This window comes from Megascapheus bottae, chromosome 24 (assembly GCF_031878675.1).
Source record: "Megascapheus bottae isolate mThoBot1 chromosome 24, mThoBot2.hap1, whole genome shotgun sequence".
Classification (NCBI taxonomy): domain Eukaryota; kingdom Metazoa; phylum Chordata; class Mammalia; order Rodentia; family Geomyidae; genus Megascapheus; species Megascapheus bottae.
Window position 1 is genome coordinate 8,002,107 of NC_143532.1, and position 26,635 is coordinate 8,028,741.

Genomic DNA, 26,635 nt, shown 5'->3' on the forward strand with positions numbered 1-26,635 from the left:
TCGCGGGCGGGGAGCTTGAGCTGTTTGAGGGGAAGTTCCGGCCGGCGCCGCAGTCAGCCGAGGTAACCGTAAATGTCGGCAGTCCATCAGACTTCCGCGGCCCTTCGGCTTCAGCAGAACTGGCCGCTTGTTTCTCTCCAAAGTTCGGGCCTTCGATTGGGGTCTGACTTCACTGGGCCAGGATCCCTAGTTTGGGGGATCAGAGACGCTGCATAAGGTGGGCCACTGGCGGGTTTGGAACTTGGCGGCCGGAGGACGTTCGAGCCTCTGGGGCGGCCCGCAGGTCCAAGTTGAGGGGGTCTGGGCTCCCGCCTGGCCTCCGCGGTGGTGGGGTGGAGGTGGAAGTGGGGCGGAAGTGGGAGGTGAAGGCGGGGTGGGAGATAATGGGAGTGAGGCGGCGGTAGCGGGAGTGGAGTGGGGTACGGGTGGGGGGGGAATGGGAGCGGAGTGGGTGGGGGAGGGGATGGCGGGCAAGTTAGCAACTTTGGGGGCGGGGCCCGGCGTTCTCTCGGCCCGCCTCCCCCCCTCAAGCCGGTTCCTAGTCTTAATTCCAGGATCAATGGAATCGAATTTTTATTTTCTCCGGCACGCAGTGATGGCAGTGTCTTTATATCCCCCCTTTTCCGGGCAGACAAGTTAGGCTGAGGTACGTTAGTCGCTTGAGGTCTTCTAGGTAGTTAGTGACCGGAGCAGCGATGGGAGGAGCTGCTGCGATCGGAGGAACCCCCCATTCGGAGGGAACCCCTGCGGGTCTGGGGCCCCGGGCGGGGGCGAGGAGGCCTCCCTCGTTGGAGCTGCACACGGGAAGCAGCCGCTTCGGCTCTGCCCTCCCCCTCTTCCCCCTCCGCCCTCTCCCAACCCAGTTGGGAGACTTCATACAGAATCGCGCTGTAGGAGCTTTTCCAGTGCGTTGAAAACTTTTGGGTTTTCCTGCCATGCGGCGCGGCAGCTCTGTTGTTTGTTCCTTTTGCTGTACTTCGAGTGGGACGTTGCAGCCTTGAGATTGAGGAGTTTTGTGGTGGTTTTGCTAATATGAGCATCTAAACTCGGGGCCTCGGGTTTGCTCACCGCTGGCACTCTACTACTTAAGCCTTGCCTCCGGCCTGGCTTTTCTTTTTCTCTTGCCTGTCCTGGGGCTAGAATTCTGGGCCTGGGCACTGTCCCTGAGCTTTTGCGCTCAAGGCTAGAATGCTACCACTTGAGCCACCAGTTCCACTTTTGGATTTTTGTGATCAATTGGAGAGTCTCACTGGTTTTCCTGCCTTGGCTGCCTTTGAACCGCGGTCCTCCAGAGCTCAGCTTCCTGAGGATTACAGGCAAGAGCCACCAGCACCTGGCACCAGCCTGGGGTTTGTTTTTTTTTTTTTTTTTTTTTTGCCCATTGTGGGCTTGAACTCAGGGTCTGAGCACTGTCCTTGGGCTTTTCTCAAGGCTAATACTCGACCACTTGAGCCATAGCATCACTTCCAACTTTTTCTGTATATGTGGTACTGAGGAATCGAACCCCTGTCTTCATGCATGCCAGGCAAGCAGTCTACCACTAAGCCAACCACTGGCCCCGGCCTAGCTTTTTTGATAGTTAATTGGAGATGTAAAACTTTTCTGAACAGGTGGACTTCTAACTGCAACCCTCCGGATCTCATCCTTCTGAGTAGTTAGGATTACAGGCATGAGCTTGAATTTTATATAATTTAAAGTAGCCATCTCTGTGAGAGTGGTCAGTGTTCCTTCCTAGGTTTCACTCCCTCTGGTCCATTTCTTCCATTATCTCAGTTAGCTTGGAAATATTTCTACTCAGTGCCAGTGACTTACTCCTTGTAATCCAAACTACTCTGGAGACGGAGATAATCACTCACTTCAAAGTTAGCCTACTCTGAAGACTCAAAACTGTCCAAATTGTCCAGCAAAAAGCTTAGCTGTAATTATGGTAGTATGCTGGCTGAGCAAGGAAACAGGAGATCCTGAGTTCAAACTCTGCTACCCCAAAACAAAACCAACTGGTCACAGGTAGCTCACACCTCTGTAATCCTAGTACTCAGGAGGCTGAAATCTATGAGTGGTCCTTTGAAGCCAGCCAGCCCAGGCAAGAAATGCTGTTAGATTTATCTCCAATTAACTCCCCACCCCACCCCCCCAAAAAAAAACAACAACAAAAAACTGCAAGTAGAGCTGTGACTCAAGTGGTAGTTACTAGCCTTGAACACAAAAGCACTGGGACAGTGCCCAGGACCAGAGATCAAGCCTCAGGACTGACCAAAAAAAAACCTCAAACACGCACATAGTTGAAGCCTTTTGTGTATTGTTAAACCTCCTGAATTTGGTGTTTATTGTGATATTTTGTACTCTTAGTGTTTATAAGACAGCATGTTTTTACATATTCCTTAATGTTCTAAGAATGAAATCTTAATAAATTTGTAAAATTTTTGTTTTTTGGTGAGTCATGGGGCTTGAACTCAGCCGAGGCACTGTCCCTGAGCTCTTCAGCTCAAAGCTATTGCCCTACCCCTGGGCCTGGGCAGTGTCCCTGAGCTTTTCAGCTCAAGGCTACCACCCTACCCTTGAACCAAGCCTCACTTCCCATTTTCTAGAGGTTAATTGGAGATAAGAGTCTCTGGTCCATTTGTGCCAGGGCTGGCTTTGAACCTTGATCCTCAGATCTCAGCCTCCTGAGTAGCTAGGATTACAAGAGTGAGCCACGCGACTGGCTTAAATTTGTAACTTATTATTCTGTAATATAAACCTCTCCTTTTAAAGATTTTTCTTTTGGTGCTGGTACTAGAGCTTAAATTCAGGGCCTGAGTGCTGACTCTTAACTTTTTTTTGCTTCAAGGTTAGCTCTCTACCACTTGAGCCAAATCTCTACTTAGAGTCTCATGGACTTTCTTGCCCAGGTTTTAAGCTGTGATCATCAGATCTCAGCCTCCCAAGTAGCTATAATTACACACAGATACAAACCACCCAACTAGAGTTTTTTTTTTTTTTTTTTTGGGTCGGACATGGGTCTTGAACACGGGCCTGGGCACTGTGCCTAAGCTTTTCAGCTCAACGACTAGCACTCTGCACTTGAGCCACAGCACCACTAAGAGTCTCATGGACTTTAGTGCCCTGCCTGGTTTTGGACCTCCATCCTCAAAGCTCTGCCTCCTGAGTAGCTAGGATTACAGGTGGGAGCAACCGTCTCCAGCTGGAGATTCTTAAAAGTGTTCTGTCTCCACTGTGTCCATTCTTGTCCAAACTTCCGTGACTAGTATGGACTTCCATTTATTCTTTTTTTGGGGGGGGAGGTCATGGGGCTTGAACTTGGCCTGGGCGCTGTCCCTGAGCTCTTCAGCTCTAGGCTACCACCCTACCCTAGAGCCTAGCCCCACTTGCCATTTTCTAGAGGTTAATTGGAGATAAGAGTCCTAGGTTCTTTTGTGCCCCTGGATCCTAAAATCTCAGCCTCCGGAGTAGCTCGGATTACAGGCTAGCTAGGATTACAGGTGTGAGCCACCACGCTTGGCTTTGGACTTCCAGTTATTCTAAAGCAGCTCATTATTCTAAAGAAACTGGATTTTCTTTTCCATCCTCCCTCTTACCCCTTCCTCTCCCTCCTCCTTTTTCCCCCTCTTCTCTTGAAAAGAGAAAAGTTGGTCTTGAATTCACAGTTCTGCCTAGAATATGTCTTTAATTGCTGGACTGCTGTGATTAGAGATGTGTGATTCCAAGCACTGCTATAAATACTTTTTTTTTGGCCAGTCCTTTGGCTTGAACTCAGGTCCTGGGCACTGTCCTTGAGCTTCCTCAAGACTAGCACCCTACCATTTGAGTCACAGCATCATTTCTGGCTTTTTCTATGTATGTGGCACTGAGGAATGGAACTTACGGCTTTGTACACACTAGGCAAGTATTCTACCACTAGGCCACACTCCTGGCCCTATAAGTACTTCTTTGTGATGCAGTCCTATAGTCCCAGCACTTGACAGGTGGAAGCAGGAAAATCTTGAGTTTAAGACCAGCCTGGGCTACATAGTGAGGCCCTATCTTAAAAAACAAAACAAACAAAAAAACCTCACAAGCAAACTTCTTATGGGAAAAGAAGTTGACTTAAGTAACTGAAGTCTTAGCTTGTTAGGTTTTGTTTTGTTTTGTTTTTTGCCAGTCCTGGGCTTTAGCTCAGGGGCTGAGCACTGTCCTTGGATTTTTCTCAAGGCTAGAGCTCTACCACTTGAGCCTCAGCACCACGTCCGGCTTTTTCTAAGTATGTGGTACCAAGGAATCGAACCTGGGTCTTTGTGCATGCTAGGCAAGCACTCTACCACTAGGCCAAACTCCCGGCCCCAGCTTCTTAGTTTTGATGAGTGATCTTGAGATTCTGTAAGACCAGTGGTTATGTTACCTATATAGTATTTTCTGAAATTTACTACTACTATAATTACTGTTCCTCCAGTAATGGCTCATGAAGCAATGGACTGCGATCTTCAGGATCAGTTAGGTGATCCGACTGAACAGCCTACTCCTGCTGTAGTGGTCAGCAGTCAAGAGGAACAACCCCTGCCCCATCCTGCTCCATCAGCGTCTGCTGACTTGACTGAGGAAAACAATAATCCAGGAACTTCAGAGTCGCCTAGTCACATTCCCGATGCTAACCACAGAACCCGAGCATCTTCATTGGCTTCAATGACCAACTTCATCACTGGACTGCAGAGACTTCATGGCATGCTGGAATCCCTGAGACCTCTCCCTTTAAATTTAAACCACAGTGGGGGGCCAGTGAGAATAAGGAGAAGGAGGGAGTCTGCTTCACATAGGGCAAGAGGTGGAGCCTCTCAGAGAACAGGCAATTCAAGGTAAAAGTATGGGTAGGAATTCAATTGGTGTCACTCTGGAAATAATGAGCCTTGGGCTCTGGTCATACTCCCAGAGCTGCCAAGACTAGAATCATAGTGATAACAGCTAGGTGAATCCCCATTTGCTTCCTGAGGTAGAAGGAATGCTTTTTTGGTTTTTTGGGGTTTTTTTTTTGCCAGTCCTGGGCTTGAGCTTAGGGCCTGAGCGCTGTCCTTGGACTTGCTCAAGGCTAGAGCTTTACCACTTGAGCCTCAGCACCACTTCTGAATTTTTTCTATGTATGTGGTACCAAGGAATCGAACCCTGGTCTCCATGCATGCTAGTAAGCACTCTACCACTAGGCCCTGGGCCTTGTTTTACTAAGTAATTGAGGGGATAAGTTGCACTGATAGATTTGAAAATTGGGGGCTTGTTTTTTAGAAACAGCCTATAGAATTTAGCTTTTTTTGTTGTTGTTTTGTTTTTTGTTGGTCATGGGGCTTGAACTCTGGGCCTGGGCGCTGTCTCTGAGCTCTTCAGCTCAAAGTTAGAGTTCTATCACTTCAAGCCATAGCACTTCTGGCCTTCTGGTGGTTATTTGATCTTTTGTGCCTAGACTGGCTTTGAATCTTGATCCTCAGATCTCAGCCGCCTGAGTAGCTAGGATTACAAGTATAAGCCACCAGTGCCGGGCAAGTTTGGTTCTTTTTAATATGCTGAGCATCTGACCCAGAATCTTGTGCATGCTAAGCATGTACTATACCACTGAGCTACCCAAGTCCCAAAATAATTTTCTTCTACAGTGTGTGTTTACCAGCCCTGAGGCTTGAACTCAAGGCCTGGTGCTGTCCCCGTGCTTTTTTGGTCAGTTAGCACTCTACCACTTGAGCCACAAGTCCACTTACAGTTTTTGTTGGTTACTTGGAATTTAAGAGACTCAGATTTTGCTGCCTGGGCTGACTTAGAACTTAAATCCTTACTTAGATCTTAGCCTCCTGAGTAGCTCATTGTGTAGGTGTGAGCTACTGATGCCCTGCCATAGTTTTTCTTTTGGATTTACTTTTTAAGTGAAGAATAGCAAGTCTTGACAGTTATATAAAAGATGAACAATTACCTTTTCCTGAGCTCTTTCCTTCTCATGGCTGCTGCTCTATACTTCAGGCACATGTCCACTTCTGGCTTTTTCTAGTTAATTAAGAGTGTCAGATTTGTCTATCAGAGCTGGCTTCAAATCTTAATCCTTAGATTCTACCCTCCTATATCTAGGATTATAGGCATGAGCCACCAGTGTCCAATTATGTCCTGTATTTTATTTAAAATATCTTTTACATTTGGCCTTTTAAATGTTTTTATAATGTTGAGATATTTCATACTGTGTGTGAAGGAACTTTTGGTCCTCAAAAAATACATTATTGTTCAGAGACTTGTAGCTGTAACATGGAGTTAGCTGGTATTTGATCTTGGATCTTAGTTGTTTCTACTTAGGTAGACGGAGGAATCTTTAGTCATAGCCATTTGTTTTTGAACAACACACAAAAAATATTAAGATGATGATAAATGGTATCCAGGTTATTTGTTAACCTGTTGTTTCACAAATGAGGAAGCTAGTAATTTGGGATTTATCTGCAGTAACTTTCGGATTGGACTGCTACTTGATTGGATTTTGCTGGTTGGTGTCTCAGTCTCTTGTTACTATGACTACAGATATGAGTGGCCAGTGTGCTTTAATTTTATTATCTTAAGGTGTCATTCCTTAGATTATGAAGGTAAAATAAGATTTCATATAAGCTGGGAAAAATAGCTCATGCCCATTCTGCCAAGTAGTTAATTTTTACTTTGAATTATTTAATACAGAATCTTGCTGCTTAACCCAAGCTAAATTGAAACTCAGGATCCTCCCACTTCCATTTCCCAAGTGGTGAGATTATGGGAAGCATGTCTAGCGACTACTTAATTCTTTTTTTGTCAGTTGTGGGACACTTGAGCTCTGGGCCTGGGAGCTGTCCCGGAGCTCTTCAGCTCAAGGTTACCACCCTATCCCTTGAGCCATAGCATCACTTTCAATTTTCTGGTGGTTAATTAGAGATTAGTGCCCTGGCTGGCTTTGACCCATGAATTCTTGGGTCTCAGCCTCCTGAGTAGCTAGGATTACAGGTTTGAGCTACCACTCCCAGTTGCTACTACTTAATGTTTATTTTTTATTTTTTTGTCAGTCCTGGGCAGTACTGTGGCTTGAACTCAGGGCCTGGATGCCAATCCTGAGCTTCTTTATGCTCAAGGGTATCGTTCTACCACTTAAGCCACAGAGTGTATCCAGTGTTTTTCTAAATGGTTTATTGGAGGTAAGAGTCTTGTGGACTTCACTACCTGGGCTAGCTTTGAATCATGATCCTTATATCTCAGCTTCCTACATAGGATTACAGGTGTGAGCCATTGGTGCTGTGCTCAGCAGTAAATTAAATATTAAAAGGAAAATATCATAAGAGATGAAACAGTGATGACTAAAGCCTCATCATGTATTATTCTTCAAAAAGTCTTTGTCTTGAGTAGCTGCAGTGGGAGAATTTCATATACCCACATTTGGGCAGTGTCAACCCTTCTCAACTCCCTGATATCTGCAGTCAAGTTGTTGAGTTAAAGATACAAGTGATAGCCACATGGTGGCTCACTCAGGTAATCATAGCTACTCAGTAGGCTAAGATCTGAAGAACATGGTTCAGTGCCAGCCCGGGCAATAACAAGGGCAATACAAAGCCATGAGAGTCCTATCTCCAATTAATCACTAGAAAATGGAAAGTGGGGCTATGGCTGAAGAGCTCAGGGACGGCTCCCAGGCTAGAGTTCAAGACCCTGACTCCCTCCCCCCCCCCAAAAAAAAAAAAAGATACAGGTGGCTACAAGTTAGAATTCATTTTAAGCAGGACTAGCCATGATTGAATAGAAGAATATCCAGGCTCTGTTTGTCCAAGTCTTTTAATTCTCAAAGGCTGAATTTAATGGCACAGCATTGAATTGAAATGATAAGGATTTGTCTTAATGGATTTATGCACTTTTTTTGTGATGAAGGTTCACTGTACTGTAGTTTTGTTACTGTCTTTTTGAATACATAGGTCCAGAGCACCACTGGATGCTTACTTTCAAGTGAGCAGGACCCAGCCTCAATTGCCAGCCACCTCTTCTGATTCAGAAACTAGGAATCCTGGATCTGAAGATTTGCATGCATCAGGTGGTTCTCATTCTGACAGTGACACCTCTGTAGAGAATGAAGAGGGGGTTGGTCAGGCAGAAGAACCTGGAACTGCCATTTCAGAAGGTCAGTCAGTATTTTATGCAAGTTTGCATTCACAAGACTGATACCTAAGTTTTGAAGGCTAAAAACTGTTATTTGTATTTGGGTATTTTCTCTTTTTCTCCTAAATGTGATCAATTCCATTAAAATTCAGCACTTTCACTAGCTGTGATGATTCTGAGAGAATTTGATTTGATTTATGTAGTTATCCTTTCAAGTGTAGTCCCTGTGTGATGTTATTTTACATTCTCTTTCCTTTTTTAAGTACATGTATAAAAGAACTAGGTTGTTCATTTAAAAGTTTTTCTAGCTAGGCAAGCACAGTAATTCTAGGTACTCAGGAAGCTGAGATCTGAAGATCAAGGTTCAAAGCCAGCCTGGGCACAAAAAGGATCTGAGAGTCTTCTCTCCAGTTAACCTCTAGAAAACGGGAAGTGGGACTTGGCTCAAGGTGGTTGCCTTGAGCTGAAGAGCTCAGGAACAACACCCAGGCCCAGCGGGTAGGCTAGAGCTCTACCACTTGAGCCTCCACACCACTTCCAGCTTTTTTCTATGAATGTGGTGTCAGGGAATGGAACCTGGGTCTTCAGTGCATGCTAGGCAAGCACTCTACCACTAGGCTAAATTCCTGGCCTCAGGATCTGAGACTCTTATCTCCAATTAACCTCTAGAAAATGAAGGTGGGGCTTGGCTCAAGGGTAGGATGGTAGCCTTGAGCTGAAGAGCTCAGGGACAGCACCTGGGCTAGTTCAAGCCCCATGACCCACCAAAATAGATAGATAGATAGATAGATAGATAGATAGATAGATAGATAGATAGATAGATATAGATAGTACTCTAGGGCCGGGAGTTTATCCTAGTAGTAGAGTGCTTACCTAGCATGCACAAAGACCCAGACCCGATACCTTGGTACCACATATGTAGAAAAGCCAGAAGTGGTACTGTGGCTCAAGTGGTAGAACGCTAAGCCTTGAGGAATTCCAAAGGACAGTCAGTTCAAACCCTAGGACAGGCAAAAAAAAAAAGATTGAGAAAAGAATAGTACTCTACCACTGCTGGCTTGATAGTTTACGGTAAAAATAAAATTCTCATAGACTTTCCTACCCTGGCTGACTTCAAACTAAGATCCTCAGGTCTTAACCTGAGGATTATACGTATGAGCTACCTGTTTAAGGTGTCACTTTCTTTTTTTTGTTTGTTTGTTTGCCAGTCCTGGGGCTTGAACTTGGGGCCTGAGCACATCCTTGGGCTTTCTCAAGCCTAGCACTCTACCACTTGACCTTCTGCACCACTTCTGGCTTTTTCTGTGTATGTGGTACCTAGGAATCGAACTCAAGTATTGTGTGTGCTAGGCAAGCACTCTACCACTAGGACAAATTCCTGGTCCCTTAAGGTGTCACTCTCTAATCTTAGTATAGTGATGGTAGATGGAATTTAGCAATAGGTGACACAGACTCCTACAGTAGATGTCTTGATTCCATTTTTAAAAAAAAACAAAAACTTACTGAGGGGCTGGAGCTTGATCTAGTGGTAGAGTGCTTGCCTAGTATGCTCTGGGTTTGATTCTTCAGTACTACATTCCTAGAAAAAGCCAGAAGTGGTGCTGTGGCTCAAGTGGTAGAGCTCTAGCCTTGAGAAAACCCAAAGATAGTGCTCAGGCCCTAAGTTCAAGCCAGGACTGGCACAAAAACAGAAACCTACTGATAGCCAGATTATGGTCTTTCAATAATTTTTCCCACTAAAAGGAATCAGGACTTCTAGAAATGGCTTTCTAGGTATAGCATAAGGAATATAGAATTAACTGAAAATAAGAGTCTTGTGCCATTGGCACCTGACAAATTCATTTTTAAATGGTTTATTAAATTATTATTTAAATTATCACTTGAATAATAGGTACATTCTGTCTATTTTAAAGATATTTGAAAATAGTCCAAAAATAAGATAAGTCATTGATATATGTGGGTAAGTCTTCATTTTTTTTTTTTTAAACCTGTCCTGGGGCTTGAACTCAAGAGCCTGAGCACTGTCCTTGGGCTTTCTTAAGTCTGGTGCTCTACCACTTGAGCCATAGCACCACTTCCAGCTCTTTCTGTGTATGTGATACTGAGGAATTGAACCCAGGGCTTTGTGCATGCTAGGCAAGCACGCTGCCAGTAGGCCATGCTCCTAGCCCCAGGTCTTCACTTTTATAGGCAAACTGCAAGTTAGAAATGGAAGCTATAGTGAGTTCAGCTGTCATCCTAATGTGTCATAGCTAATTCATATCTTCTATGTATTACCTGCCTCATTCATTTCTGACTAAAACTTGGAAGAACAAGGAAGAGTTACCTCAGCAGAGGAAGAAGTGACATCTATCAGTGAAGGAAAGACCCTCTCCAAACAGGTAATACAAATATCTTCATTCTGCTCCTGCCCCCTTGGGCCCTAGCCTTCTGTTTGCTAGGCTGATGCTCTTTGAATATTTCTAGCTCCTTTTTGGCTATTATTATTATTTTGGCAAGTCCTGGGGCTTAAACTCAGCCTGGACACGGTCCTTGGACATTCCTTGGGGAGTGGTTTTTTTGCTGGTTCATTGGAAATAAGAGACTCATGGGCTTTCCTAATTGAGCTGGCTTCAAACTACAATCTTCAGATCTTAGCCTCCAGAGTAGCAAGGATTATAGGAATGAGCTACAGGCACCTAGCTTTGACATTTTTAAAGAAAAAAATTAGATCTTTTTTTTTCTCTCCCTCAGTCCTGGGGCTTGAGCTCAGGGCCTGAGCACTGTCTCTGAGCAGCTTTTTGTTCATGGCTAGCACTCTTGCCACTAGATCCACAACACCACTTCTTGCTTTCTCTGTTGAGGAATCAAACCCAGGGCTTTTGTGTAGGCTAGGCAGGTACTCTACCACTAAGCCCTATTCCCAGCCCAAAGGTTTGGATTTATTTTATTTATTTTTGCCAGCCGAGGGCCTGGGCACTCTCTGGGCTTTCTCTAGGCTAGTGCTCTACCACTGTAGTCACGGTACCACTGGCAGCTTTTTCTTTGTATGTGGCACCTAGGAGTCCAACCCAGGGTTTTGTGCATGCTAGGCAAGCGCTCTACCACTAGGCCATGCTCTCAGCCCAGGTTTAGATTTTTAAGAGGCTATAATTTGAAGTGAAAAGCTGTGAACTTGTAGAAAAGTAGTCTAGAACTATCTGGTATTCATTTGTGTGACTGCTTGTTTTAGGGTGGTTTTATTTATTTATTTTTGTATATGTTTCCTATGATTCCATGCAACATAAATACTTCATTGCTAAGAGATAATGAAATTAGTTTTGAATAGTTAACCTATTATTCCCTGCTGATGACAAGTTGCTAGGAATTTGAAACACTTTTCTTTATTTGAATGAAGGAGAGGAAAAATCCAAGAATTTTACACAATCAAAAGTAGGCCATAGGCTAGGAGTTTGCGTAGTGGTAGAGTGCTTACCTAGCATGCACGAAGACCTATGTTCAATTCCTCGGTACCATATACATAGAAAAAAGCCGGAAGTGGTACTGAGGCTCAAGTGGTAAAGCTCTAGCCTTGAGAAAGTCCAAGGGCAGGGCTCAGGTCCTGAGCTCAAGCCTAGTACTGGCAAAGGGGGAAAAAAAAAGTCAGCCAAAAGCTGGGCACCACTGGTTCATGCCTAAAATCCTAGCTACTCAGGAGGCTGAGATACGAGGATAGCAGTTCAGAGCCAGGCTGGGCAGGAAAGTCTGTGAGACTCTTACCTCCTTTTAACTACCTAAAAGCCAGAAATGTCTCAGTGGCTCAAATCAGTAGAACAGAAGAGCTCGAGAATAGTGCTTAGGCTCCGTGAACGACGACAACAAAAAGAAGACCAGGCAAGGTGACTCAAGGGATTGGTAAGCTGTAGGTTGTATGTAGCTCAGTGGTAAAAGAGGTTCTTAGCTGATATATAGCTCTGGGCTCAATCTACTGCATCAAAACCAAAACAGACAACCAGTTTCCAGGGCTTGCTGCTTACTGCTTACTGTCCTGACTAGCCTTATTTTTGCTTTGTGTTAACCTATTACAAATTTTAAAAAGAAACAACCAAAAAACTATTTTGTGGTTTATATTTTATCATATTTCAATAACTGCAGCATTTCAACTTCATTTGTATCATTTTTGAACACTTGTTAATATTGTTGTAACCTTTGACTTTGCATTTTCTCAATTTAATGCACTTAAATTTCCATCCAGCAGTCTCCTCAAAAGTCTGCGTCTGTAGGTGAGGAGGAGGAGGAGGATGAAGGGGACACATGCACAATATGTTTGGAACAGTGGACTAATGCTGGGGACCACAGGCTCTCAGCGTTACGTTGTGGGCATCTTTTTGGATATAGATGCATTTCTAAGTGGCTCAAAGGACAGGCACGAAAATGCCCTCAGGTAAGAACTGAATGTAAGGACATCTTGACAGGTAGAGTTTCTCAAACCACACTGATTATATCCCATTTGACTCTAGTGCAACAAGAAAGCCAAGCACAGTGACATCGTTGTCCTTTATGCCCGAACCTTGAAAGCTCTGGATAACAGCGAAGAAGAGCGTATACGGAGGTAGGAGCTCCTAACTGCAATTCCTTTTGGTTCTTGGTACACACATTTGTGAGTTAATTTCTAGTGAAGCTTTACTTATTCGTAACTTTGGATCTCTGGGGATCATTGTACTGTTTCACAATATAACATATAGTGAATCATCTTTTTTTAAATATATTTTTTATTGTAATTAATAGAAGGGTTACATGATATTTGCCAGATAAATGGTGCCTTAATTCCCACACATTGATACCCTTTCACATGTCATGGTCCCCTTTCCCTGCCCCCCTCCCCCACCCCTCATCTTGTTTTCCCTCGTTCCCTATCCAAGTGAATCATCTTTTGAAAGGAGTCTGCATGGATTGCTGTTCATTTAGCATTAAAAATAAGGATCTAGGGCTGGGAGTTTGGCCTAGTGGCAGAGTGCTTGCCTACCATGCACAAAGACCCAGGTTCGATTCCTTAGTACCACATACACAGAAAAAAGCTAGAAATGGTGCTGGGGCTCAAGTGGTACTAACACTAGCCTTGGGTAATCCCAAGGACAGTGTCTAGGCTATATGTTCAAGCCCCAGGACTGCAAAAAAAAAAAAAAAAAGGATCTAGTGATAGATATCTCAGCCCAAATAGCACATTCCTAGCATGTGTGCAGTCCTGAGGTCCTTTTTTACTACTGAATTTTTTTTTTTTTTTTCAAAGTAAGGGCTAATGGGGAACCTGAAGCAGGAAGTGGCTTAAGACCAGAAGGTTGAGACCAGCTTGGTTCATATTATGAAGGCCCTGTCTTTTTTTTTTTTTTTGTCGGTCAAGGAGCTTGAACTCTGCCTGGGCACTGTTAGCTCTTCAGCACAAGGCAAGTGCTCTATCATAAACCACAGCATCATTTCCGGCCTTCAGGTGGTTAACTGGAGATGAGTCTCATGGTCTTACCTCCAAAATAACTTGCAAAAAAGCAGGGCTGCAAGTATGGCTCAGGTATAGAGATCCACCAGCCAAGCAATCAAGACAAGCAAGTACAGGCCCTCAATTCAGGCCTGCTCCTAGCAAAAAAAGTTAATGATTCTCATGTCGTATCCCTTATCCCCCCAAATAACAGTTATCGTCACAGTGGATTCATAAGCAAAGATTAGACATGCAGTACAAAATAACAAAGCCCTGAATAGTTGCTAGTAACAGTACTTAATAGGTTTTAAAAACCAGTAAATAAGATGGTAGTGCATGCCTATAATCCTAACACTTGGAGGCGTAGACAGGAAGATCACAAGTTTGAAGGCAGCCTTGGCTACATAACGAAGCCCTGTTTCCAAAACAAATTGTGCTCTAAAGTCAAAATCAAGTTGGGGGTGTGGTTCAGTAGTCGAGTGCTCGCCTAGTATGCTCAAGACACAAGGTTTGTTCCACAGCACTTCCAAAAGAATAAAAGCAAGATCTGTATTGATGCTTATGAATGGATGATTAAATTTAAAACCCATTCATTGATTAATATGTTTACTAGTCTCTTTAGGAAATGTGGAAAGTTTCATGATGGTAGTAGTAGAAACTAAAAACCTTTGCCTGGCATTGTGCCATATTTGCCTTAAGCATATTTTAAAATCTAAAATCAGTAGGGGGAAGGAGATGTCATATGTGCAGTTCCAGCTAACTGGAAAAGGGAGAGGAAGAAAGGACTCATAGATACAGTAGGCACTTCATTTCATTTTTCTCTATAAATAACCTCTTTTATAAATCAGTTCATTTCCAGGATTGTTTTACCCACTTGTGGAAGAACTATTTTGTTACTGTTTTCTATTATTCCAATATCCCAACTTAAAAAGTTGCTGTAACTTTTTGGTCAGTTAGTCATGAGGCTTGAACTCTGGGCCTGGGCGCTGTCCCTAAGCTTTTCACCTCAAGGCTACCACCCTACCCCTTAAACCATGCACCACTTCCAGTTTTTTAGTGGTTAGTTGGAGATGAGAGTCTCATGGTCTTTAATCCCTAGGGTGGCTTTTAATCAAAATCCTCTGTTCTCAGCCTCTTAAGTAGTTAGGCATGAGCCACCGTGCCTGGCATTGCTATAACTTTATGAAGAAAATTTGAGATCGAGGGTCTCATGTTGCCCAGGCCAATCTTAAGTTTCTGTGCTTAAACTTCACCCCCTTCCTTGGTATCCTGAATTGGTAGGATTCTGGGCAGGCACCCTAGGCAACACGTTTGTTTTTTTTTTATGTTGAACTCATCAGCCTTGAACTAATAGTAGTTGTTCTTTTGAATTTTCTGTGAAAATAAATGACGGCTTTATTTCTTCTAATTTTCATGTCATGTTTCTTTCACATTTCATCGGTTTGGAATTCTGCTCTTATTTGTGCATTTCCTATTTTGAAGCTATGTCTAGGTATATGAAAAATCTGTGATTATTCTGCTGAAAATAGGTCTTTAACTTCAACTTTTTAAGTACTTGAGTACTGGCTTTTTTCTCTTTACATTTCAGCCACTTTTATGGCATTGACAGTAAAATATGTATATCATAGTTACGGACTTACTATGCCATCTGGATGTAGTCTATAGTCGGCTTCCTAACCCCTGCCTGTTGCTGACTTTTCTTTCCTAGTGACTTACTGAAGGAACAAACACTCAGGAAGAAGGCAGAGTTAGAATCTGCACAGTGTCGCCTGCAACTTCAGGTCCTTACTGATGAATGCACTAAACTTCATGATCGTGTCCAGGTGAGTTTGTTTTTAAAGAGAAAGGAATATAAGAGAAACTTAAATGTTACTTAGGCTCATCACAAAATAAGAGTAAAGTTGGTCAGTTTTTTTAAGAAACAATGACCTATGCGGGTTTTTTGTTGTTGATGATGATTTTTAAATTTTTGTGGGTCGTTGGGCTTGTGCTCTTCCTGTGCGCTGTCCCTGAGCTCTTCACCTCTAGGCTACCGCCCTACCCCTGGGCCTGAGTGTTGTCCTTGAGCTCTTCAGCCCAAGGCTGTTGCCCTCTTGAGCCAAGCCCCACTTCACGTGTTTTCTAGAGGTTAATTGGCGAAAAAGAGTCTCTGGTTCTTTTGTGCCCAGGTTGGCTTTGAACCTTGATCCTCAGATCTCAGCCTCTGGAGTAGCTAGGATTATAGGTGTGAGCCACCTCTGGCTTTGTTTTTTTTTTTTTTTTTAAGTAAACAATTACTTGTGTACTATGGCTCATACTTGTAATCACAACTACTTTGGGTGCAGATATTAGGAGAATGGGGATTCAAGACAGCTTGGGTAAAAATCTGGCAAGATCCCATCTTTCCCAGTACTGTACCTGGTAATGTGATTTTGTCATTCTGACCACACAGGAAGGGCAAATAAGACTGCAGATAAAATTTGCCTATGAAAAAATGTGAGACCTTATCCCAAGTCAAAGCTGAAGGTTTGGCTCCAGTGGAAGAGTACCTGTCTGCCTAGGAAGCATGAGGTTCCAAATTCAAAATGTTGTACTATAGTAAATATGATCAACTTTTTTTGTGTGTGGGACTTGAATTCAGAGCCTGAGTGCTGTCCATTAGCTTTTTCCAATAAGGCTGTCATTATACCATTTTGAGCCACAGAACCATTTCTGGTTTTCTAGTGGTTAATTGGAGATAGAGTCACAGACTTTCCTGCCTAGGCTAGCTTTGAACCATAATCCTCAGATCTCAGACTGCTTAGTAGCTGAGTGTTACAGGCGTGAGCCACCATGATCAACATTTTCTTTCTGGTTAAAATATTTGTGCTGATACTGGAATTCCAAGTCAGGGCTTAGCTTTTTACTCAAGTGAGGTAAAACTCCCAATTCCAGCTTTTTTTTTTTTTTTTTTTTTTTTTTTTTTTTTTGGCCCCTTTCTCTTTCTGGCCCCGCTCGCTCCGGCCCGGCTAGGCCCCCTTTCTAGCTCAGGCCCCGCTCGCTCCGGCCCTGCTCGCTCCGGCCCGGCTAGGCCCCCTTTCTAGCTCAGGCCCCGCTCGCTCCGGCCCCCCTTGCTTCCGCCCGGCTCGCTCCAGCTTGCTCTTGGCCCCGCTCGCTCCGGCCCGGGTCGCTCCCGCACGCTCCTGGCCCCGCTCGCTCCGGCCTGGCCCTGCTCCTGGCTTGCTCTGGCCCCGCTCGCTCCGGCCTCGCTGGCTCTGGCTCGGCTCGCTCCAGCCACCACTCGGTTGGGCTCTGTTCACTTCAGCTCAGCTCGCTTCTTTCGCTCTCTGTCGCCGTCGCAGTCTTGTCTCTGCCACTTTTCCGGTTTGGTTGTGTCTCGTCTCTGCCACTTCCGGCTTGGTTGTGTATGTGGGATACTGAGGAATCGAACCCGCGTCTTTGTGCATGCTAGTCAAGCACTTTAACCGCTAGGCCAAACTCCCGGACCCCCCAATTCCAGCTTTTTGATGGTTAGAGAAGTCTCATGGATTTTTCTGCTCAGGATGCCTTTGAACCATGATCCTCAGATCTCAGCCTCATGAATAGTTAGGATTATAGCATGAAACACCAGTGCCCACTCTTGAAACATACTTTAAATAGGAAGCTTCAGAAACTTTCTTGAATGATTTACCTTCCTGAAATGTGCCAGTAAAGTTAGAACTTTAGACAACATGACCAAGGACTTGCAGTCTCAATAATTGATATTTATTCTCCTTACTTCAGTTGCTTATTAAAAATACTGTAAAAAGCTGGGTGCTGGTGGCTCATGCCTCTCCTGTAATACTAGCTACTCAGGAGGCTAAGATCTGAGGATACGGTTCAAAGCCAGCCCTGGCATGAAAGTCCCTGAGACTTATCTCTAATTAACCACCAGAAAATCGGAAGTAGCACTGTGGTTTGAAAGTGGTTGAGCGCTAGCCTTGAGCAGAAGAGTTCAGAGACAGTGTCCAGGCCCAGAGTTCAAGCACCACAACTAGCTTAAAAAAAGGACTGTAAAACTCAGTCTATTGTTCATGGTAATATCTTCATATATAATGGACAAGAAACCATTTATCAGAGCAGGAATTTATACATGAGGAAACTTTACATTCACAATACTCTTTCATTTTCAGGACTTGCAAAAACTTATTGTATGGCACCGGGACCAGATTTTACGGCAACCTGGGTGCTCCCAAGGTGACCTCCCGACCTGCCTGGCTTTCAGCCAGAGACAACATAAGTACCACTTTCAAAAGAATTTTACAGTGTCTCAGACAGGAAACTGCCGAATCATGGCATACTCTGATACTCTGAGCTGCTTGGTGATCTCACAGCCTTCTCCTCAGGCTGCCTTCCTTCCAGGTAAACATCCAAAACTTGAACTTCATGCCCATCATTGGATTCTGTTTGTTCTCTTTTCTCCTTTTTTTAAAGAATCTAGGATTCAATAGTTGATAGAGTTTGGTACTGTGGCTCGCAGCTATAATCCTAGCTACTCAGGAGACTGAAATCTTAAGGATTGTGTAGTTGAAGACAACCTGGGTAGGAAAGTTCATAAGACCCCTTATCTTAGTTCATGTACCAAAAGAATAGGTGTGGCGCAAGTAGGAGAGTGCCACCTTTGAGTGAAAAAGCCAAGTGAGAATGTGAGGCCCTGAGTTCAAAAGCTGGGTACTTACTGGTGGCTCATACCTATCTTATCTGTTCAGAAGGTTAAGATCTGAGAATCACCGTTCAAAGCCAGCCAGGAAGAAAAGTTTGTGAGACTCTTTATCTCCAATAAACTACTCAGAAAAAGCTGTTATGCCTCAAGTGGTAGAGCACTAGCTTGGAGCGCAAAGAGTTTCAGGGACAGTGCCTAGCCTCTGTCTTGATTCTTTTTTCCTTTTTTTGGGGGGGGGTGGGGTGGGTCATGGGGTTTGAACTCAGCCTAGGCGCTGTCCCTGAGCTCTTCAGTTCAAGGATACCATCCTACCCTTGAGCCAAGCCCCACTTTCTGTTTTCTAGAGGTTGATTGGAGATAAGAGTCTCAGTTCCTTTTGTGCCTGGGATGGCTTTGAACCTTGATCAGCCTCCTGAGTAGCTAGGATTACAGGCGTGAGCCACCCAGCCTGGTTTAATTCTTTATTGTTTTATGTCTGCTTCATTTATATGTGTACACAGACTATTACTGAAGTTTAAATTCAGAGTCTCCTGCCCTTGCTAGTTTTTATTCCCTTGTTCAGTTAATATTGAACTTGTTTTGGTTTGAAGGGGGGTTGATTTTGTCTTGGGGGCTGTAAGTTATGACACTGGGGAAATCTTTCAAGATGTATTGTGCTGAAACTGGTATATTGGATTAAAACCTGTTTTACAACAATTTAAAAAATACAGAATACATTTTTTTTAAGTAATTTGCTTTTGCATATAACTGAAAGTTACTTTTTACTCTTTCTTTGGTAGGCTTTGGTGTAAAGATGTTGAGTACTGCCAATATGAAAAGCAGTCAGTACATTCCGATGCATAGCAAACAGATCCGTGGGCTGGCCTTCAACAAGCAGTCCAGAGGTTTACTACTCTCTGCTTCACTAGACAACACTATTAAACTGACCAGGTAAGTGAACAAAACTTCAGTCTAACTTTGTATTTTATGTGTATGTAAAATGTTGATGGTGTATACATATGCTTAAAGTGTTTAAAAATAGGGGTAGTATTAAATATCTAATTAGTGACTGCCTCAGGACGATTGGATTATAATTTGTTTTTTAATTTTTTATTAAAGAATTTATTTATTTATTTATTTATTTATTTTTTGCCAGTCCTGGGCTTGAGCTCAGGGCCTGAGCACTGTCCTTGGACTTTCTCAAGGCTAGAGCTCTACCACTTGAGCCTCAGCACCACTTCCAGCTTTTTTCTATGTATGTGGTACCAAGGAATCGAACCCGGGTCTTCGTGCATGCTGGGCAAGCACTTTAACCACTAGGCCAAACTCCCGGCCCCTAAAGAATTTATTAACATTGTTTTTCTTACATCATATTTCAAACAAGTATTCAGGAAGGGAATCTCTGTATACAATCACTGGCACGTAGATTTTAGAACATAACTAAAGTTAGGCTGAGGGTTTGTATGTCATAGATGCATATTAATCTATGTCTATAGAGTCATAGATTTTTATGTCTATGTAATTGTGTTTCTATTTCCAATACCATGTCCATAGCATTAGGTATGCAAATATAGAGTCCTTGCTCTTGTACTGTTCAGATTTAATAGCCACATATTAAGGATACCATATGCCTTTTGTTCCTTTGGTCTTGACTTGTCTCACTCAACATGATTTGCTCTAGATTCATCCACTTCCCTGCAAATGCCATTATTTGTTTTTTCTTCCATATATTTTTTATTGTAATTAATAGAAGGGTTACATTATAGTCACCAGATAGAAGGTGCATTACTTCACAAACAAAAATATGGAATGCTTCACGAATTTGCGTGTCATCCTTGCGCAGGGGCCATGCTAATCTTCTCTGTATCTTCCAATTTTGGTATATGTGCTGCCAAAGCGAGCGCTTTTTTTTTTTTTTTTTTTTTTTAATATATGTTTCCCCTAACTTTTTTTGGTGCTTATTTAGTTAACTATCACCATGACTATGGAGAAGGTAATAGGAATAGAATTGTGGAATGTTCTAGTATTTTAACTTAGCTTTTATTTCCTTTATAGTTCAAGAAGAAAGCTGGTGATCCCCAGAACACAAAAGTTTCAGAATTCAAAAGGGCTATCTGGGAAGTACTTGGAGGAAATTAGGGATCCAGATAGTTTGAGGTTGTAGGTATGTTCTCAGTAGAAATTTCTGATATTTGAAATGATATCTTTGCCTCCTTTTTGTAACTCTACAGCCTGGAGACAAATACTGTGGTTCAGACATACAATACTGGACGTCCTGTCTGGAGTTGTTGCTGGTGTCTTGATGAAAACAATTACGTCTATGCTGGACTGGCCAATGGTTCAATTCTGGTATATGATCTTCGAAACACAGGCTTTCATATGCAGGAGTTAGTACCTCAGAAAGCCAGGTATGGGGCCACTTTCTTTGTTTCTTTGGGAAACTGCCTTCTCTTGAAATTATTCATGTTTGTAATGTTTCTCTCAATATTCATATCTGGTCAGCAGTCCTCGCAGAAGGCAGTTCTCTAAGATCTGATGCTTGCCCACTTCTAAGTCACTACAATTTGTATAATTTTTCACATTGTAGAAAGCTCTGGCATCAAGTGTAGCCAAGTTCATAGAATAAATAGTCAGCCAGCATGGCAAAATAGATTCATATCTGTGTTTTTAGAGTCTAGCTACACTATGAGCTATGTGACCTTGGTTGTGTTTCTTGGCCTATTAAATGATTAACTAAATTTTAGTAGCAATAGGACTCGTTTACATGGGATGCTCTAGTATGGCATGTGTGCTAGCACACAAAACAAATTGATAAAATGATAAATGATAACCTATTCAATGATACTTAAGCCAGACACCTGTAATCCTAGCCAGTCAGGCAGCTGACATCCAGAGGATCGTAATTTGAAGCCAACCTGGAAAAGTATATTATATAGATTCCAAAAAATAGCCCACATAAAGATAGGTTGGCCAGGTGTGGTTGCTCAGGCCTGTAATCCTAGCTACTCGGGAAGCTGAGACCTGAGGATCATGGTTCAAAGCCAGCTCGGGCACTAAAATCCATGAGACTCTTATGTCCAGTTAACCACCAGAAAACTGGAAGTGTCGGGCCCGGAGTTTGGCCTAGTGGTAGAGTACTTGATACCTTTGTACCACATATATGGAGAAAGCCAGGAGTGGTACTGTGGCTCAAGTGGCAGACCACTCAGGACAGTGCTTGGGCACTGAGTTCAAGTCCCAGGACTAGCCAAAACAAAACAAAAAAACAGAAGTGTTGCTGCGTCTCAAGGGATAGGGCGGTAGCCTTGAGCTGAAGAGCTCAGGGACAACAACCTGGCCCAGAGTTCAAGTCCCATGATGGACATAAGAGAAAAAACAGAAAAGATAGGAGAAAGGTGTGGTAACTCCAGCTTAAGAACAATTTATTCTGAAAATATACTGTTAGGTAGTGAATAAAGTCGGTTAAACTAATCAAAATTGAAGGTAGCTTTTTTTCTTAGTGCAGGGTCTCGACCATAGTAGGAAAACACTTGTACCATTAATGTTCATTTCCAGAACTAAGTGAAAAGAATATTGTGTGTGTGTATAAAATTTGTGTGTGTGTGTGTGTGTGTGTGTGTGTGTGTGTATTGTCAGTCATGGGGCTTGAGCCCTGGGCCTGGGGGCTGTTCCTGAGCTCTTCAGCTCAAGGTTACCACTCTCCCCCTTGAGCTACAATGCCACTTCGGTTTTCTAGTGGTTAATTGGAGATAAGAGTCTCGTGGTCTTTAGTGTCCAAGCTGGCTTTGGACTGTGATCCTCATGTCTCAGCCTCCTGAGTAGCTAGGATTCACCCAGCTATATTTAATTTTTTTGTGTGTGCCCATCCAGAGACTTGAATTCAAGGGCTCTCCTGGATCTTTTGCTCAAGGGTGTTGTTCTGCCACTTGAGTTGAGTTATGGTTTTAGTTTGTCTTTTCACATTTTTATTGGACATGAGTCTTACAGACTATTCTACTTGGGGTGGTTTTTGACTGCATTCCTTAGGTCTCAGCCTCCTGAGTAGCTAGTATTACAACTGTGAAGCGTGGGTCACTGGTGCCCAGCTCAATCTAAAACTAAATATCCTATATGTGCTATCCACATACAGGTTTTTTATTTTTAACAGTGCTAGGCAAGCATTCTACCACTTGAGTAATGCTACCTTACTCTCTTCACCTCACTATTGTTTAGTGGTTTTTTTAGATAGGTTTGTTTTTTTTGTTTTTTGTTTTTTGTTTTGGCCAGTACTGGGTCTTCAACTCAGGGCACAGGCGCTGTCCTTGAACTTTCTCAAGGCTAACACTTTACCACTTAAGCCACCTCACCACTTCTGGCCTTTTCTGTGTATGTAGTACCAAGGAATTGAACCCAGGGCATCGTGCATGCTAAGCAAGCACCCTACCACACTCCCAGCTCTAATAAGGGTTTTTTGTTTTGTTTTGTTTTGTTTTTCTCCAGTCTTAGGCTTGAACTCAGGGCCTAAGCACTGTCCTTGGGCTTTCTCAAGGCTAGAGCTCTACCACTTGAGCCACCGCACCACTTTTGGCTTTTTCTATGTATGTGGAACCTGGGTCTTCATGCATGCTAGGCAAATGCTCTACCACTAGGCCAAACTCCCGGTCACTAGAAAGGGTTTTTTGTTATCTGGATTAACCATAAGCCACAGTCCTCCTATCTTTACCTCTTTAGTAATGTGTATTTCTGCCCAAGGCTGGGGCCCTGCCACTTGAGCCACAGCTCCACTTTAGCTTTTTGGTGGTAATTGAAATAAGTCTCCAAAACTTCCCAGCTTGGCTTTGCACTGCTATCCTCAGGTGGGTCCATCTGAGTTGTTAGAATTATAGGCATCAGCACTCTTTTTTTTCCCCCCTTAAAAAGGGAATTCAAGGCCATGAGTTTGGCCTAGTGGTTAAAGTGCTTGCCTAGCATGCATCATGAAGACCCAGGTTTGATTCCTTGGTACCACATACATACAAAAAAGCCAGAAGTGGTGCTGAGGCTCAAGTGGTAGAACTCTAACCTTGAGAAAGTCCAAGGACAGTGCTCAGGCCCTGAGCTCAAGCCTAGGACTGGCAAAAAAAAAAGGGGGGGGGGGATTCAGTTTGTATGAAATGTCAGCATATTGACCCACAGGTGTCTAACCCAGTCTACAGGCACAGGAATATGCGAAATGTGGACTATTCCCAGTATTGAGTTTAGAATGTAATACATGATTTGCTTTCAGATGCCCACTGGTATCCCTGTCATACATGACCAGAGCTGCTTCAGCTGCATTTCCTTATGGTGGAGTACTTGCTGGAACCTTGGAGAGCGCTTCTTTCTGGGAACAGAAATCAGACTTTTCTCACTGGCCTCATGTGCTACAAATGGAGCCAGGAGGCTATGTAGACTTTCAGATAGAGAACAGAACCCGACACTGTCTTGTAAGCTACAGACCTGGTAAGTATTGAAGTCTTTGGAAGGGTGTCCTGATTTGTTTGGGAGCAGATTGGTGGTAGAGGGAAAAAGAGAGCTTTGCCTTGCCTTTGGCTTGCTGCAATAAGCTCCTCAGACTAAAAGGCCTGATTTCTGTGTTTCATAGATAAAATCCACAAGACCATACGGAGTGTTCTGATGGAACTATCCTACAAAGTAGGTGATACTGGAGAGACACTCTGCTCCTGCCAGCCTGTACAGACATTCCTTGGGGGACCCACCTGCAAACTACTGACCAAAAATGCCATTTTCCAAAGCCCAATGAACGATGGCAGCATCTTGGTGTGTACTGGAGATGAAACCACAAATTCTGCCCAGGTGAGCCTATTTTCTTTTGCTCTGTGTGGAAGTGGTTCTGTGGCTCAAGTGGCAGAGGTCTAGCTCTAGCCTCGAGAAAGCCCAAGGACAGTGCTCAGGCCCTGAGTTCAAGCCCCAGGATTGGCAAAATAAATAAAATAATTCTTAGAGCAGTTACTGCTCAGCTGAAATGACTGCTGACCTTTTTATTTGCTTTATTTCTTTAGCTGTGGAGTGCTTGCAGCGGCACAGTACTGCAGACCCTGAAGTGTGATCAGCCTGTCTTGGACATCTGCCCATTTGAAGTGAATCATAACAGCTACTTGGCTACCTTAACTGAGAAGACTGTCTATATCTATAAATGGGAGTGATCATGGTCATGGAACTTTGAGACTTGATGCTGGTTAATGTTAAATATTGTTTATAGCATCTAGCAATCCTGAAACTAGCCTACAAACTAGAACTTGTAGGGTCATAGTTCATGTGGATTATTGTGAATTTAGAATTTAAAGGCCACTAAGACATTATGGTTATGTCTGTTGTGTATGCAATTGTGCATCTGTTTTGTCCATTTAAAGAGTGAGTAATCCTCCATCTTCATTTCTCAGGTTAAAATCTTCATGTGTCTTTGCTGGGAATTTTTATTTTCTAATATCTGATGGACCTTAGTGAGTTTTCTCAACAGTGATTTAAGGTGAATGTGTATCAAGCATTTTCTGGAGCTGTCCTGTTGGCTTGGGAAAGCTACTTCCCTAGAAAGGGCTTTCCTTGCTTGTAGAAGTCTTTCTAACCTATTGATAATTTGGCATTACCCTCCCTGCCCCACAAAAGTGTGAGTTGTATCCTGGTGTGCTTTGTAGTAAGAAAGTCATATTACAGGCACCCTGTGCTAGGATGTTGTCAAGTCCTGTGATGAATGAAAGTGATTGATTAGCTATATAGAACCTTTAGTTAATGGCCAATTGTTACATTATGACTGTTAAGAGGACCAGTTATTTGAGCAATAGGGAAACTTTTTTTTCTAGCTAGCTTAGGGTCTCAGGGTTAGTTTTATCTAAGCCAGTGAGTGCTTTAATAACTATTTCCTTCTTGCTAGGAAAAAACAAAGTGATATAACGAACCTTTTACTGCTGAGATTTTCCCTAATACTAGAAACCAGGACAAGTAACAAGGACTAAGTTTTTCAGACTTGTAAATAATGAAAGGGAGGGCTTGTCTCATTTTGATAAGGTGCCTATCTTAATATGACCAATCTTTTTAAAGTTAGGAGCTGTTTTTAAGCATTTATGATTTCCAAGGCTTCCCTATGTGAACCTGATGTTTGATTCCAAGTACCTAACCTTCTCTGAAAGCATTGGTAAAATTGTTGTTCTCAGAAAGATGATAGTGGTTGAAGATCTCTTAGTAGCAGGAAGGTACCTACCAGCTTTCATTCCAGTCCTGGATTACCCAGCTTTGGGAGCCTGGTAGAGACTCAGGTTGTCTACTCTGACTGGCCGTTCTGCTAAACCACTGTGCACTGGAACTTGATTCAAGGCGTGGGCAAGTCAGCGTTCTTAGGAGTAGCAACCTGGCTATTAGAGTGACTTTCTTAACTGTTTTGAGGTATAGTTTTTTATAAAATAGTTCCAACTGTAAATTCCTCAGTTGTTTCCAGGATATTTCTTACCATCAAAGAATTGTTACAGTAGATTTCCCAAATTCCAAGTTCTTGCTATGTTTTTTAGTAAAACACATTTGAGGATGTTTTATTATTAAGGATACCTTTTAAAAAGCCACCTTTTTTCAGGGAAGTTAAGTCTTTGATATGTTTAAGCCTGGAGCTTCAGTGGCAGAATAGTATTTGAATTGAAAAGGTAAAATACAAGCACTGTAGAGTGGCATGTGTAGTGATGTGCACTTCTCTGATCCTGGGAGTCTGAGGCCAGAAAGGTCTCAATTCAAGGTCAGTTGTTGGCTATATAATGAGTTTGAGGCCATCATACCTAACAAGACTCGCCCTCTTTCCCATCCCTGCCCTCTTTCCCCCCAAAAAAGAAAAACATCTCATTTGACTGCAACGGTTTGCCATAGAGAGGATGCCAGCAGGGCAGAGTTAGGATTTAACTTGTCTTGAGGCAAGTCGGTTAACATCCTGTTAGTTGATTTTTCTACGAGTTACGAACTAGGGATATTTTACCAAGGAAGTAGAATGTGTGCCAGTCATTTAATTTCTGTAATTCTAGGTTTGGATTTGGTGCTGAGGATTGATCTCTGCACTGGAAATAAAAGAAAAAACCTCAGGCCAGGCATGTAGCACACACTTGTAATCCCCAGAACTCTCTGAAAGTAGAGACAAGAAGATTGCAAGTTTCAGGCCAACCTGGGCTACTCAGCAAGACCCTATCTTAACACAAAAGGAAAATAAAAGCTTTGCTCCACCTCCTATTCTCACCCCCTACCTGTGGCTCTAGTCTCTTGAGCACCACCAGAATCCTTGCCCTTCTGTTTCTTTACCCCATCTCCAAAAATTTTCTTCCATTTTAGGGTTTGAAATTCAGCAAATTCAAAATATGTCATTGTATGTATCCTTGCACCTGACTTAAACAAGGCAACAGAATTTCTGTGTTTTAATGTAAATATGAAAATAAAGGATTTTCCATGTGTTAGAACTGTTCTGTGTTACAACCCCC

At 43.0% G+C, this 26,635-nt stretch overlaps 1 protein-coding gene and 1 non-coding gene across 3 annotated transcripts; one reads left to right on the top strand and one right to left on the bottom strand.

Moving 5' to 3' along the window:
- Positions 1-13: 13 nt before the first annotated feature.
- Rfwd3 (ring finger and WD repeat domain 3) lies at positions 14-26,614 on the top strand. Of its 2 annotated transcripts, none has more exons than XM_090357276.1 (13): positions 14-217; positions 4,430-4,829; positions 7,920-8,122; positions 10,411-10,481; positions 12,314-12,502; positions 12,579-12,670; positions 15,240-15,354; positions 17,662-17,890; positions 18,971-19,121; positions 20,402-20,578; positions 23,416-23,630; positions 23,773-23,984; positions 24,191-26,614. In XM_090357276.1, the coding sequence occupies exons 2-13, from the start codon at positions 4,432-4,434 to the stop codon at positions 24,332-24,334; spliced, it is 2,196 nt and encodes a 731-aa protein (XP_090213402.1). In that variant the 5' UTR covers positions 14-217; positions 4,430-4,431; the 3' UTR covers positions 24,335-26,614. The 2 variants fall into 2 exon arrangements, with proteins under 2 accessions (XP_090213402.1, XP_090213403.1); XM_090357277.1 differs by having other exon boundaries at positions 12,317-12,502.
- On the bottom strand, positions 19,969-20,074 carry LOC150046870 (U6 spliceosomal RNA). The gene has a single exon (XR_016539593.1). It is a non-coding gene; the product is annotated as a U6 spliceosomal RNA (small nuclear RNA).
- Positions 26,615-26,635: the final 21 nt, after the last annotated feature.